Here is a 14183-nt window from a genome sequence, read left to right as displayed (position 1 = left end):
GATACTGCTTTTTATCTCTTGTGATGGGGCAAGGCCAGATGGCTACAGTAAAGTAGTGAGGAACAGGTATGTTAGCCCCCAGGCTAAACAAATCCCTGGTACCATAGTAACCAAATGGCAGTTGTTCCAGGTTAATCAAGATACCAAGGGCCAATTAAGATCCTTCAAGAAGGCAGCGGAGATAGCTAGATTGATTGGGACACCTGAAGCCAATCAAGGGCTGGCTTGAACTAGTTAAAAGCCTCCCAGTTAGCCAGTGAGGCGGGGGTGTTAGGAGCTACAGGAGGGAGCTGTGCTGTTGGAGGAATGAAGCAGTACAAATCCATATCAGGTGCAAGGAAGGAGGACCTGAGGCAACGATGAAGGAGATATTGAGTGAGGGCTGCTGCAGGGAAGTGGCCCAGGGAACTGTACATGTCCTATTTCCAAAAAGTCAGCTACCATAGCTGCTAATTTTAGGGTCCCTGGGCTGGAGCCCGGAGTAGAGGGTGGGCCCGGGCTCCCCCTTCCCCTCCCTGATTAATCACGGAGATTGGAAGACAACAGAGACTGTGCGAGGGAGGGCTGCTTCTCCTCACCTCCCTTGTTGGCTTATGATGAAAATGGCGCAGTAAGCTGTGACCCTTGCCTCTAGAGAGAGAAGGGCTATGTGGAGGGTCACAGTGAGCCTCTGAGGCTAGCAAAATCTGCCAGGAAACACAGGACCCATGGAGTCAAGGACAGAACTTTGTCACACGCTATAACAAATTTTAATCATGCCACAATATTTTGATGTGGTTAATAGTTATCCGAATTTCCTTATAGGTTTCCATTACATGCATCCGATGAAGTGGGTATTCACCCACAAAAGCTCATGCTTCAATACATCTGTTAGTCTATAAGATGCCACAGGTCTCTTTGCTGCTGCTATAGGTTTATTATCCCACTGTTTCCTTCTGTGTACTAAATTGGTAAATGGGCCAATACATTTGTGCTTCAGGTAGCAGAAAAAAGAATTTATTTCATTTTCAACCAGACCCATTTGTACACTAAAACTTAGGAGACATTTGAGTGATCTATCTATATTACTCCAAAAAGCAAAACAGACTCAACAACACTTTGGGAAGTAAGTCGTAGGTTGCAGAGTGCTTTGAGATCACTGAAATTAAGATTTTACATGAATACAAAGTATGTTAGGAGTCATTCCATTTCCCCTGTCCCAAAGAAACATCAAACAATACTTCCCTCCATTGTTCAGTCCCTGAATCTTGGGAAAATAAAGCAACTTCCTGCGATATTTCTTAAAATTTGTATTTTACTCAGAACAAGGGCCCCAGGCAGAAACAAAAGACTTCTCTCACAAAGGAAAGAACAAGATGGGCTAAATCAGAAGTCTCCAAATTGTGATATGAGAGCTTGATGTGCCATCAATTCACAACCATTTAAGAAGGTGGTTTGTGAAGTAATAATGTTTGTGAACCACTAGGCTAGTCTATTGCTTCCAATGATGCCAGTTGCTGTAGGGTTAAACAAAACCATACAGGCCACATTTAGCAAGATTCTTCTGGTGTTTGGAATTCTGTGAATGTGTCCATTGATCTTTCCAAAGAAGGTTGTCTCTCCTGCCACAACGCCCCCGCACCTCAAACCCATGCTGGAAATTAACAGTGCCCCTCTAAACCTCTACCATAAGGCAAGAAGAGTTGCATTCCAATATCCAACCTGAGTTGTCCGTTCCTGAAGAGCCTGGTGGCATATACTACCTGAATTTGTTACTAATTTGTCAATTCACTAGAAGTGTTTTTGATTTGATGAATTAGCAAAAGGAAGCTGGCTGCAACCCAAAGGAGTAGATCCTTCTTAATTACACAGAATGCACTTCTTGTCCATGTTTTATCATAATTTTTTTGTGTATACATGATTATCTAAATAAACTTCTAGCCTCAACCGCAGTGGCACAGTCTGCTATATCATCACTGACAACAGAACACGCTAAACCTTTATCTAATTTTCAGGACCAAGACATTCTTAGCTTTAAAACATTTTAAACCTAGATTTCCTTTGCCGTGTCATGTTACTAAAACCAATATTTTTAGTCTTACTTTGACCACTGATGCAGTTTTTGGTTTATTGCACTTTGTGCATCTTAGACAAGGAAGCTTAACTGGCCAGTTTCAGATTCTCAGACAATGCTGCAGTGTTTTGTGTTGCAATTGCAAACACTTCTTGGGAGCAGGGCAAAGAGAAATTTGGCTTGGCTACACTGGAGAGTTGCAGCGCTGGTGATGGGGTTACAGCGCTACAACTCACTCTGCGTCCACACTTGCAAAGCACGGCCAGCGCTGCAACTCCCTGGCTGCAGCGCTGGCTGTACACCTGGTCTGCTTGGAGTGTAGCAATTCCAGCGCTGGTGATGCAGCGCTGGTCATCAAGTGTGGCCACCAAAAGTGCTTTTATTGGCCTCCGGGGTATTAGAAGGTATCCCAGCATACTTTTTCAGCCACTCTGCTCATCGTTTCACACTCCACTGCCCTGGGCTCAGGTGACCAGCCCTTTAAATGCCTCGGGAATTTTAAAAATCCCCTTCCTGTTGGCTCAGCCAGGTGTGGAGTGCAATCAAATCAATCAAGCACTGACCATGCCTCCACACCCTAAACAAGCCCCAGCATGGAACACTTCCAAGCTGCAGGACCTCATCAGTGTTTGGGGTGAGGAAGCTGTGCAGTTACAGCTGCGCTCCAGCTGTAGAAATTATGATACCTATGGGCAGATATCAAAGTCCATGCTGCAAAGGGGCCATGAACGGGACGCGTTGCAGTGCAGGGTAAAAGTAAAGGAGCTGCGCAGTGCCTATTGCAAAGCTCGTGAGGGAAACCGCTGCTCAGGAGCTGCCCCCACGACCTGCCATTTTTACAAGGAGCTGGATGCCATACTTGGGTGTGACTCCACTGCCAATCCGAGGACCACGATGGAGAGTTCAGAGCAAGGAGAAGAGGGGGAGGGTATAGAGGAAGCCGAGAGTGAGGCTACTAGGGTGGAGGGAGAAACCCCGGAGTCCCAGGAGCCATGCAGCCAGGAGCTCTTCTCAAGCCAGGAGGAAGCTTGCCAGTCACAGCAGCTGGAACTTGTGGGTGAAGCAGCAGCAGAGGAGCGGGTTCCTGGTAAGCAGCTTTTATTTTAAGGATGGAAATGTTTTGGAAGGGAAGGGGGCGGGGGTTATGGCTGCCTGCATGCATGCCTAGATGTGGAATAGCCCATTGATTTAGTCTATCACGTCTCGGTAATCTGCCTCGGTAATCTCTTCAAAAGTTTCAGCCAGAGCGTGGGCAATGCGCTTGTTTATAGGGAGAGCCACCATGGTCCTTGTCCCAGTCAGGCTAACGCGTCCGTGCCACTGTGCTGCGAGGGGTGGGGGGACCATTGCTGCACACAGGCAAGCTGCATAGGGACCAGGGCAGAATCCACATTGCTGTAGAAGACCCTCCTGCTCTTCCCAGGTAACCCGCAGCAGCGATATATCTGGCAGTAGAAAATCCTGTTGAAAATGTAGGGATAGTGTTCAGTGCAGGTCCCCCCCAGCTGCTCTCTGCTTTCCCCAATGCACAGAAACCCCACTGAGCCCTGACTCAAGCAGCTCCCCTTCCCAGGTGAGTCACGGCAGAAACACTCACCCCATTACTCACCATGTCTTCGCTGCTGTAGCCTCTCTGTGCTATGTTTGCTATGTGTAAATGATGCTACAAATAGTCTACAAACTCCTTCACTGTGATTATAAACAATGCAGCCTCTGTATTAAATATTTCTATTTCTGTTTTTTTTTTTAAGTGTCCTTGAATCCTCTGGCCCTATCACAGCCTGCTGAAAGACTACAGAACTTGAGGCGTAAACCAAGGAAAAGCAAAGAAGATTTGGTGAAAGCAGTTATGAATCAGTACGCCAGAGAGAAGAAGAGGCTGCAGGACTGGAGAGAGAAAATGCATCAGTGGAGGGAAACACAAAGCAGGAGAAAAGAATTGGCTACCAAGAAAAGCACAAAGCAGCTGATAAGCCTCCTGGCGCGCCAAACAGACTGTATGCAGTCTCTCGTAGCCATGCAGGCAGATCAGTACCGTGCTAACCCCCCCCGCACCCCCAAAGCTCTCTCCCTTGTGCCCCAGTGTTTGCTCAAAACCCCTTTCTCCAGCAGCCTGGTTCTTACCACCACCAGCTACCCCCAACACCTGTACATTCACCTACCAGTCCTGAGAACTACGACTCTTACCCTCTGAACTCAACCCTCATCACCATGCAGCATTTTCATCCTGAAGTGCAGCAGGCATTGCACAGCAATCCAGGCAGGACATATTCAAACTTCTGAATGTACAGTTCAGCACCCTACCCCCCTGCCCTTTTATGTACCGTATTTTGAATAAATAATTTCTTGGCTTTTCAAATAGTTTTTATTATTGCAGAAAGTGAAAAATACTGTACCCAAAGGGAAAAACAGGCACTGCAAATCATTGTAACCACTGCACTTCACACCCGTGCAAGGCACCAAACATTACTGTTGGCTTTCAGCCTCAAATTGCTCCCTTAAGGCATCCCTAATCCTGGAAGCCCTGTGCTGGGCCTCTCTAGTAGCCCTGCTCTCTGGCTGTGCAAATTCAGCCTCTAGGCGTTGAACCTCGGAGGTCCATTCCTCACTGAATGTTTCACCCTTCCCTTCACAAATATTATGGAGGGTACAGCACACACATAACAGCAGGGATGCTGCTTTCCCCCAAGTCTAGCTTCCCATAAAGACACCTCCAGCATCCCTTTAAACGGCCGAAAGCACACTCCACAGTCATTCTGCACTGGCTCAGCCTGTAGTTGAACCGGTCCCTGCTCCTGCCAAGCTTCCCTGTATATAATTTCATGAGCCATGGCATTAAGGGGTAAGCGGGATCACAATGGGCATTTCGACATCCCCTACTGTGATCTTGCAGTCTGGGAAAAAAGTCCCAGCCTGCAGCTTCCTGAACAGGGCACTGTTCCAAAAGATGCGTGCATCATGCATCTTTCCAGGCCATCCTGTGTAAATGTCAGTGAAATGCCCACGGTGATCCACAAGCACTTGGAGAACCATAGAGAAATACTCCTTCCGATTAATGTACTTGGATGCCAGGTGGGGTGGTGCCAGAATAGGAATATGCATCCCATCTATCGCCCCTCCACAGTTAGGGAAACCCATTTGTGCAAAGCCATCCACAATGTCCTGCACGTTCCCCAGAGTCACGGTTCTTCTTAGCAGGATGCGATTAATGGCCCTGCAAACTTGCATCAACACTATTCCAATGGTCGACTTTCCCACTCCAAACTGGTTCGCGACCGATCAGTAGCTGTCTGGAGTTGCCATCTTCCAGATTGCAATAGCCACCCGCTTCTCCACTGACAGGGCAGCTCTCAATCTCGTGTCCTTGCGCCGCAGGGTGGGGGCGAGTTCCTCACACAGTCCCATGAAAGTGACTTTTCTCATCCGAAAGTTCTGCAGCCACTGCTCGTCATCCCAGACTTGCAGGACGATGTGATCCCTCCACTCAGTGCTTGTTTCCCGAGCTCAAAGGCGGCGTTCCACGGTGCTGAGCACGTCCGTTACTGCCACAAGCAATTTAGTGTCTTGCGCGTCAGGCGAATCAATATCATCGTCTGACTCCTCATTGTCACTTTGGAGCTGAAGGAATAGCTCAACTGCCAAACGTGATGTGCTGGCAATGTTCATCAGCAAGGTACTCAGCCGCTCAGGCTCCATTTCTAACAGAAATCGCGCTGCAGACTCACAATGGTGCCACACTGCTGGGATGTGTAGCGATGCACCACGGGGTGTTGAGACAGGAAGCGGAATGACCCGCACCCTTCCGTCCCCTTCCCACAATCCACAGCACCAAAATGGGACGAGGTGCTCTGTGGGATACCTGTCCACAATGCACCACTCCCAACAGCGCTGCAAATGTGGTAGCTGTCAGTGTGGCCACACTGCAGCGCTGTCCCTACATAGCTGTACGAACACAGCTGTAACTCCCAGTGCTGCACAAATGTAAGTGTAGCCATACCCTTAGGTAAAGCTCAACTACAAACCGTTTTCGGTTAATGAAAAAAGGTTGTAATTACAACTGTTTAAAAAGCTTTTACAGAGTCTAAATACTGAATTTAAGGTTCCTAACCGCATCCCCGTACCACTGAATGATTGTATTAGAAAGCAGAGTTATTTGACATAGAATTTTCTCCAGTTCTTAGGCTTGAAGGTGTTCCTGCTTTGGTAAAAGCACTAGACCTCCTTTTGATTAGACCTCCAAATAAAGCAGGGACAATGCTAATTAGTTCACCTGCTAACTGCTGGCGAGACACAAGAGGGAAACAAATAGAGTTTCCATTCCATTGTTGCACTACATCTGAGGGCACATTGCTACAGCACACACTAGGATAGCAGCTTGCAGCAATGCATACAATACACCACTTTCCTAGCAAATTAAAGTGATAGTTAAACCAAGATGCTTGTGATTCCTAAGCAGCAGACACCCCAGATGATGCAAAAAGGGAGCCTTCCCTCCTCCTAACTAGGCCAACAGAAGCCATTCTTTAGCTATTGTTGAGCCTTGAGGTTCTTTTTAAGACTACGATTTTATTGCCCTGGTACATTACAGGCATTGGAAATTTACAGATAAAAGAAAAACCTTGAGAAAATGAAAGTACAACAGACTGCATACAATAACTTCCCTTTAAGGAAATTAAATATTTCCCGATATTCTCTGATCCCAATGCTTGGAATTATTCTCAGCAATAAGTGACTTTAGATGTAGACACCTCTGCATACCAGGTAGAAGACCAATTACCACTCTGGACTTTCAGAACAACCTTCTACAAAGCTCCACCAAAACTTGGCCACTGTACATCTTCAAATCCTTTTGCCAGAAAGAAATTTATTGTTTCATTAGCCAGCCTTTTTCCAACAAGACCTACTGCTGTAAAAAGCATCCCTACTTGATCAGAGCAAATTTTTTTGTTAGGTTTATGGGCTGAAATACAAATAAGATTTGAGAAATTCTCCAATTCAAAGGATGTAAATCTTCAGTGTCCTAACATTTATCAACTGTTGGCTAAACCGGCTTGTGGCATAAAGTATATTGCCTCCATTTATAAAACTTTTCACTTGTACGCATTGAATAACTTCCTCACCTGTGAAGTTTCCTCACTTACACAGAAAGAAGTTAAAAAGGCTACAAGGGGTCTTTCTAATGTCTCCATTACAAGGATTTTTTCAAAGTTTATTGGCCTCAATGTGACAGATTCCTGCAGTGCAGATCAAACTTCCATTTAATAATTTTTTAGTAAAAAGTATTTTTGTAAAAATATTTAAAATTTTCCAAGTTTGTTCACCCTTCTACTTTTGGGGTTGAATTTAGCAAACCATCCCTATTCAGTAAAGCACTTCAGCTTGTTCTTGGCCATTGTCAACCTTTTTAATAAAATGATCAATTTTACCTGATAGTGCCATGTTGTAATGAACAAACAAGTTAATCACAACAGGAACATGCTCTAACCTGTGCTAGAAAAGGTGGAAAAACAAGTTCTTCTGTAAAATGTAAGCAATATTCTACTTCTATATTAATCTGCTATTATAAAAACACAGCACGTTACGTGTACTCATGCAAAGGAGCCATAGATAGAAGTTGCTTTTTGAACATTTCACATTAACTCTTGTATACTCTTATGAATATTCTGTCTAGAATAAAAAGAAAGTATCTGGGGGGTTAAATTTAATTATTTAAAAAGAAACTTACGTTACAACGCATAGAACTTCAGCAAGTACCCAATACATGGCCTTGCCTTGATAGTACTGCTGGTTAGCAAGCTACTGTTTCCACAGACCACAAGTGCTTATAAGATGAATATACCAGCAAGTAACAATTTTCCCCTTGTGTTTTGTATCAACCTTTCCTCTGTAAGAATCTTTTGCAATTCTTATACTCTATCAGTATACTGATGAGAATGAAATGGAAAAGCCTTGAAAATAGACCTTTAGAAAGCCTAAACATGAGTTCACGGTCATCAGTTTCTCTTCAAACAGAGGCTAATTCAACATATAGGACTAGCCTCTCCCAAAACAAACAAATGGGCGCACCCTTTTTTGGTCCTCCCCCCATATTATTTAGATTTTCTTCATGCATTAGAACTCACTAATGTCACTTTACAAGATACTGTAAGAGTTGCAATTGTATAGACCAGTGGTTTGACCTTTTTTCATTTGCAGACCCCTAAAAAATTTCAAATGGAGATTTCCTCTGGAAATCTTAGACATGGTCTGTGGACTCCCAGGGGTCCGTGGATGACAAGCTGAAAGCCATTGGTCTAGGCCATTTGGTTTTCTTTTGCTATACCATGACTCCAAGGTTGCAACAGAAAAAAGTTTCAGGATCACTTCTACCTAGCCATGAAAAAAGAGCAGGTTATCACCTCCAGGTTGAAAACCCATTCGCTAGGTAACTCCCAAACGTATGACAACGAAACATTAGCATTAATTCTAGGATTTAAATGCATCTCCCAGAGAAAAAAGTTACCTAGCTTTCTAACTGCATGCATTTTTCTCTGGAAGGAAATCATTTCTATTCCAAAAAGACACTTTGGAACTCCCACGTTGGGAAAGATGAAAGAACTGAAGAGCTGCTCCTGAAGGATGGAAATGCATCAGCACAGAGTTTTGCATTCTCAAGTCCGGTTCTAGTCTAAAAGAACAACAAACGGCATTACATTTGTGCCTCAAGTCTTGTCCATGTTTGGGAAAAATCGGGAAATCTGATTCACTTGGGAGCCCTTTCCGATTCAGCTGAAGTGATTATAGTAATGGTGGGAGTCCCGCTGCAGCAGGTTTAGCAAAAACAATGACAAAATGGGGTCCAGCTATCAGATCCTTGACTATTATACAGGTCTGGACCAGAGACAATGCTAATAGGAATTTAAGAAATTTCAGCATGTACACTTGAGTCTAGCTCAAACACACTCAATTTACATGAGTTACCTCCAGCTGTAGTCCTTAAATCTGAAAGTCAGGCTGGATTCTTTTTAGTTTATACATCATTACCACTAAGTTTCAGCAGACTAAATTCTGTCCTTAGTTCCATGTCCTTCAGTAGAACTGCATATATGTAACTGAATGGGTCATGCAACTAGAATTTACTGTTGACAGAACCAGAATAAATTCCAACTCATTACTGTTGACTCTGCAGTGCTGATAATAGTAAAATCTAAATTTGCCACTAAAATGAATAGATCCCTCTGAACAGAGACAGCGAGTTTTCAGTCACGCACAATCAATTTTATCTAGACACTTTTGCAACTATAACTGCCTTTTAAGTTACACTGATGCTCCTATGCAACCAGATGTCAAAAGTCCAATAAAAATGACTACAAAATAAACAACTTAAATCTCTAACGTAGCATGCTCCTTTTTCCTGAAGTAAGTACTACAGCTGCATTCTATTCACATCCTTCCTAAATTCAAAACATTCACCGTTGAATTTATCCAACACATTTGGCTGAGATGGGCTATTGCTATACATCACCATTTAGTAAATTCAGCAAAAGTCATCTGTATCAAAATAGGAAGAGCCAAACTGAAGAGTTCCTAACAGATGGCTTTAAAGCCAATTCAAGAACTGACAAGAGGCAATGGTAGGAGAAATATTAGGCGTAAGATCTTTATTTCACCCACAACAGAGGAAGGGCTATGTTGCCTAAGCCAAGAGCTTCCGCATCCTATTACCCGAGATGGTTAACGTGGTATCCACAGTAACTTGAGCTAATAACTAAGCTCTGCTCGAACAGCAACCATGACAAGGACAAGCAGTTCAAAATAACAAAGCAGTCACACTTCACAATCCTTCAAAAGCAGAAACACCTATTCCTGCACTAGGATAGAAGTGTAAAAATGTCAATTATTTAAACCGTAGAGTATTTCTCCAGAGGAACATACCTGCAGAAATGAAATCATGGTTTGTATCTTTTCAATGTCAATTTAAAAAGTATAGTGTGCTATCTGGATTTTCTGAAGGTAATAATGCCAGAGGATGGAGAAAGGAAATATGCAGCATGCAGTTCTGTAGCATTAAAAAGAAATCCAACTACAAGACAACCAATTAAATGAAATTCACAAATGATTTATGACATTTCTGATAGACTAATCATATCCCAGTACCCTAAATACAGTGATACAGACCCATTATTTATTAATAATCCCTTTCCAAATCTTGTACCACAGAGGGGCACAATGTATTTATTGTGTTTGATAACTGATTTTCACTTTACATTCAGAAGAACATTCAACAGAAGAGGGCTAGGAAAGTCACTAGAGGGAACAAGTACAAAAAACATTTTTGTTTAAAGACTACATTTTGTGCAACAGTCATTTTGTTAAGGCAAAATAATTGCTGACCAAGTTTATGCTCCCCTTCAGTCAGTCTATGTGCTTTTAAACTACAACTATCTTATATCAAACAGCAAAATATTGCTACAACTATACACTTATTTTAAATGCCACTTCCCTTTTCCTGCAAAGATCAGTTAACATTGGCCAAGAAAACCAGTGTGTGTGTAGAGATTTTTATGGATCTATACGGATAAAATTTCAACAGAATATGTAGGATATAATCCCTTTCGTATCTCTGGATTTGGCTGCATTTTCCCTATTCAGTGGAATTATCTTGTTCCAGTCATTTGAAGCTCACATACTTTACATAAAATATACACAGGATGCACAATTTTCTGGAAACGTACCTTGTAATAAATACTTCCTATGAGTTCAGTTCTCCCCTCTTCAAGGGTGGAATGGTATTTCATCCCTCAGCTCAAAAATGGTATGTTTTGCAAATACACAATTTAGGGATAATTAATACAAATACCATTTGCATAGGGTCACTGTCCTTTTTCTTTTTAATTCAACAAGTTGCATTTTCTGAGGCAGATGTTATGTTCCAAACAGACTGTCTTATAAAAGCCATCCCTATATGGCATGTGCCAAAATCCCAAGCTGAGTGGCCTTTAAATCTCTCATGAAAACAAATGACGAATCCTTCTAGCCAAGAATACTACACAATTAATACTCAATGGTCTTAGAAAATCTTAACCTTTATTTGCCTGTTTATATTAGTGCTCCTCTCATTTCTTCGCTCCAGTATACTAGTTGGATCAACAGATTTCCCCATAAACATTTCAGTCAAAAAGGATCTCTCTCAGCTGGCCATCTTTGGAACTGTACTGTGCAGCCTGGATGTAGGCAAACTCTCTCAGACTTTGAAGCGTGGGTTTTCGATATTTGAAAAGCACAGTAATACTGTATACAGAAAATGGCATTCAATAGCCTTGCCTTTTTAAACAAACATTTTCAACTGCAAATTCATCTATTTTCACAATCAGAACATTTTTGTCTGAAAAGTTTATTTTAGTTTTCTGAACACTCTAAAGCAACCGTGCTTTAGATGTTACATAAGTGTCCAGATAGGATTAAACAAAAATTAAAATGTTCTAAATTACAAATGTTAACTCCTGTAAGAGCTTCAGAAAGGAAACAGACCAGAAAGGAGGACATACACACATTGTGAGGAAACCCCGAAGTTTCATGCAATGGCAGGCAAGATGTAAAAAGCCACCCAAATTCACACATTTGTACACCAAATCATCAGAAAAAAGTACTCTGTAGTAAATCTGTACATCCAAATACATTTGGGATCTACACCTAAGTTACATTATTTAATGTTATATACACTTATTACCACTTTATAATGTCTTAAGGAAAGCCTTCATTCAAACCCAAACCAAAAAAAAGACTAACTTTGGAAAAAAAGGAGAATCACTTTAGACATTCAGTTAAAACGCTGGTTTTGTTTTAATCTAGACCTCAAAACGTTTAATAAAAACAAACAGCATCCTCTTCATTTAACATTTTGCTTTCTAACTGTACAGTAAATTGCACTGTCTTCAGATTGTATCTTCTTTGGATGGTTTCAAGATGTAGCTGGATATTACTTTAAAGATAAATAAACGGGAAGTTGGTCCAACTAGAGTGACTGCTGATATATTACATGCAGGTGAGTTTAATATATTTTTAAAATTATTTTTTTTAGACAAATGGGTGGAGGGATAGCTGATACTGCAAATGAACGAAAAGAAGCACCCAGAGTCAAAATACGAAACATACTTCTATCCTGACAATGGCAGTGAAAACCAGAAAAGTAATCTTTCTGAAACAGCATTTTTAGATAATTTAGAAATGTGAAGTACCAGGAAGACTACTAATCAAGCACTTTTAGCAGCCAAATTTGCCTCTTTTTATTGAATGGAACAAATTCTTGAAATAAACTGTTTGTCCTCTTCACTGAAGAGAGCTAGCCTATTCATCTTTAATGAGCTAGGTTTTTTTTGGGAAGATTAGCCATGTACTGTAGTAATGCCTACTGCATATAATCCAAGCATTTGCTGTGAACAGTTGGAGAAAGCAGTCAGTAAGAATCTAGGATCAATGAAAATAGATGTTACTTTAAGCCATCCACAAAATGCAGACCCACACGAGGCCCAGTGTTAAAACCCAACTCTCTTCTTGCGCTTTTTGTTGTGCAAGTTCATCCCCCATTGAAAACAGTAACTGATCCATAGTTCAGTTTTCTTATTTCCTTAGTCAATTTTCACATTAGTGTAGATTTTACGAACAAAGGCACTTGTTCCCATGTAACCAATCGCTCCTGCAAAACAAAAAACAAAATGTATATTTTAGAGATCACCTAATAACTATTAACATAAAACAAATACAAATACACTGTTCTTAGTCATTTAAGCCATTCATTCTGAAAAAAAGACAATTACTGACCTGAGGATACTTGTTCTCTAACTGTATACAATTATCCATGCTCCCAGTGAATAACTGGCAAGAACTCCCATAGCTCTAAAGATCTAAATCCATTAAACCATCTGCCCAGAAGACTATGCTCCCTTGCCCTGATAATATAGCAGTGCCCCCTACTGCTTCTAATAATCAGGTCCTTTCCTCCAAGCAAAGGGTAGAAAGCAAAACATTCCCAAATCTCTGGGGTAGGTGGGCTTTATTATAAGCTACATACTTTCTGAAAGTGAATGTTCTTTTTCTCACCATGAGGTCGAAATGAATAGCAATAAGTTGTTAAAAGGAAATTGCAACCTGCAGTTTTCAAATTAGTAAGAGTCATGAGGCGAGTATGCTTGGACCCCAGCAGTAATAAAGGAACAGGACATTAGATGTCTGAGGATGGAAACAGTTTCGGATTGAACAATACATCGCAGTAATAAAGGGCCTCCTAACAAAATAGACACTCAGATGGCAAGAGAGCAAGAACTCATTCCAGAAGCAGGTTCTGCAACTCCAGTAGGCCAAACCTAGAATTTAAGATGGATACGCAAGGCTGAGTAAGCAGTAGCACAGAGAGTGCTACATGACTGTACTGCATATAGGGTGACCAGACAGCAAATGTGAAAATCGGGACAGGGATTGGGGGTAATAGGAGACTATATAAGAAAGACCCAAAAATCAGGACTGTCCCTATAAAATCGGGACATCTGGTCACCCTAACTGCATACCTCCCAAACAGGAACAAACGGAATGTTACTGTGGATGCCAATCTGTGACGATAAGCTAACGTGACACTCAAGGTGCAAACCTGGTAAGAATCAAGAGAACTGCAGTTACTCAGCCAGTCTGACTCACTCTATGGTGTGAAATGAAACCAAAAGCTGGGTGACAATCTAAGGGCTGTAACCACCACCGATAAAAGCCCAAGTTTATTAAGATGTTCTTTCCAGAATACGTTATACAAGGAAAACTCACAGTGGTGCTCCTCTGCGACAACACAGATTAAAGCCCAGGATGAAGCATCTGAGATAAAGGGGGTCCAAAGCACTTGAAAAGGAGATCCAGATATGAACAAAACTTCCAGAGAAGAACAGGTGATTCCAGAGCCTGAACATCTTTAGAGAAATCCTGCAAAAAAACTTTCCACTTTGGAAAAGCCTTTCTACCATAAGAATGGCATTCACTGATACCCACTTCTACTAGCCAAACCAAAGGAGAAATCAAATCAAAACAAAAACCCTATCAAAGCAGAATTTCTACTCCAAAAAGGGAGAAGCACCAGAGACTCCATGAATTCCACTAGACACTTCATATG

General features: G+C 41.9%; 1 protein-coding gene across 1 annotated transcript in view; it reads right to left on the bottom strand.

Moving 5' to 3' along the window:
• Positions 1-11100: 11100 nt before the first annotated feature.
• The window catches only part of TM9SF3 (transmembrane 9 superfamily member 3), an 84435-nt gene continuing 81352 nt past the window's right edge, over positions 11101-14183 (bottom strand). The window contains exon 15 of the mRNA XM_050960166.1: positions 11101-12728. Coding sequence (XP_050816123.1) covers positions 12661-12728 — 68 coding nt within the window. The 3' untranslated portion in view covers positions 11101-12660. The remainder of the gene's footprint in view (positions 12729-14183) is intronic.

The sequence above is a fragment of the Gopherus flavomarginatus genome, chromosome 6, assembly GCF_025201925.1.
Source record: "Gopherus flavomarginatus isolate rGopFla2 chromosome 6, rGopFla2.mat.asm, whole genome shotgun sequence".
Taxonomy (NCBI): Eukaryota; Metazoa; Chordata; order Testudines; family Testudinidae; genus Gopherus; species Gopherus flavomarginatus.
The sequence above is the reverse complement of the archived record's forward strand: the minus strand, read 5'-3'. Positions and strand labels throughout refer to the sequence as shown.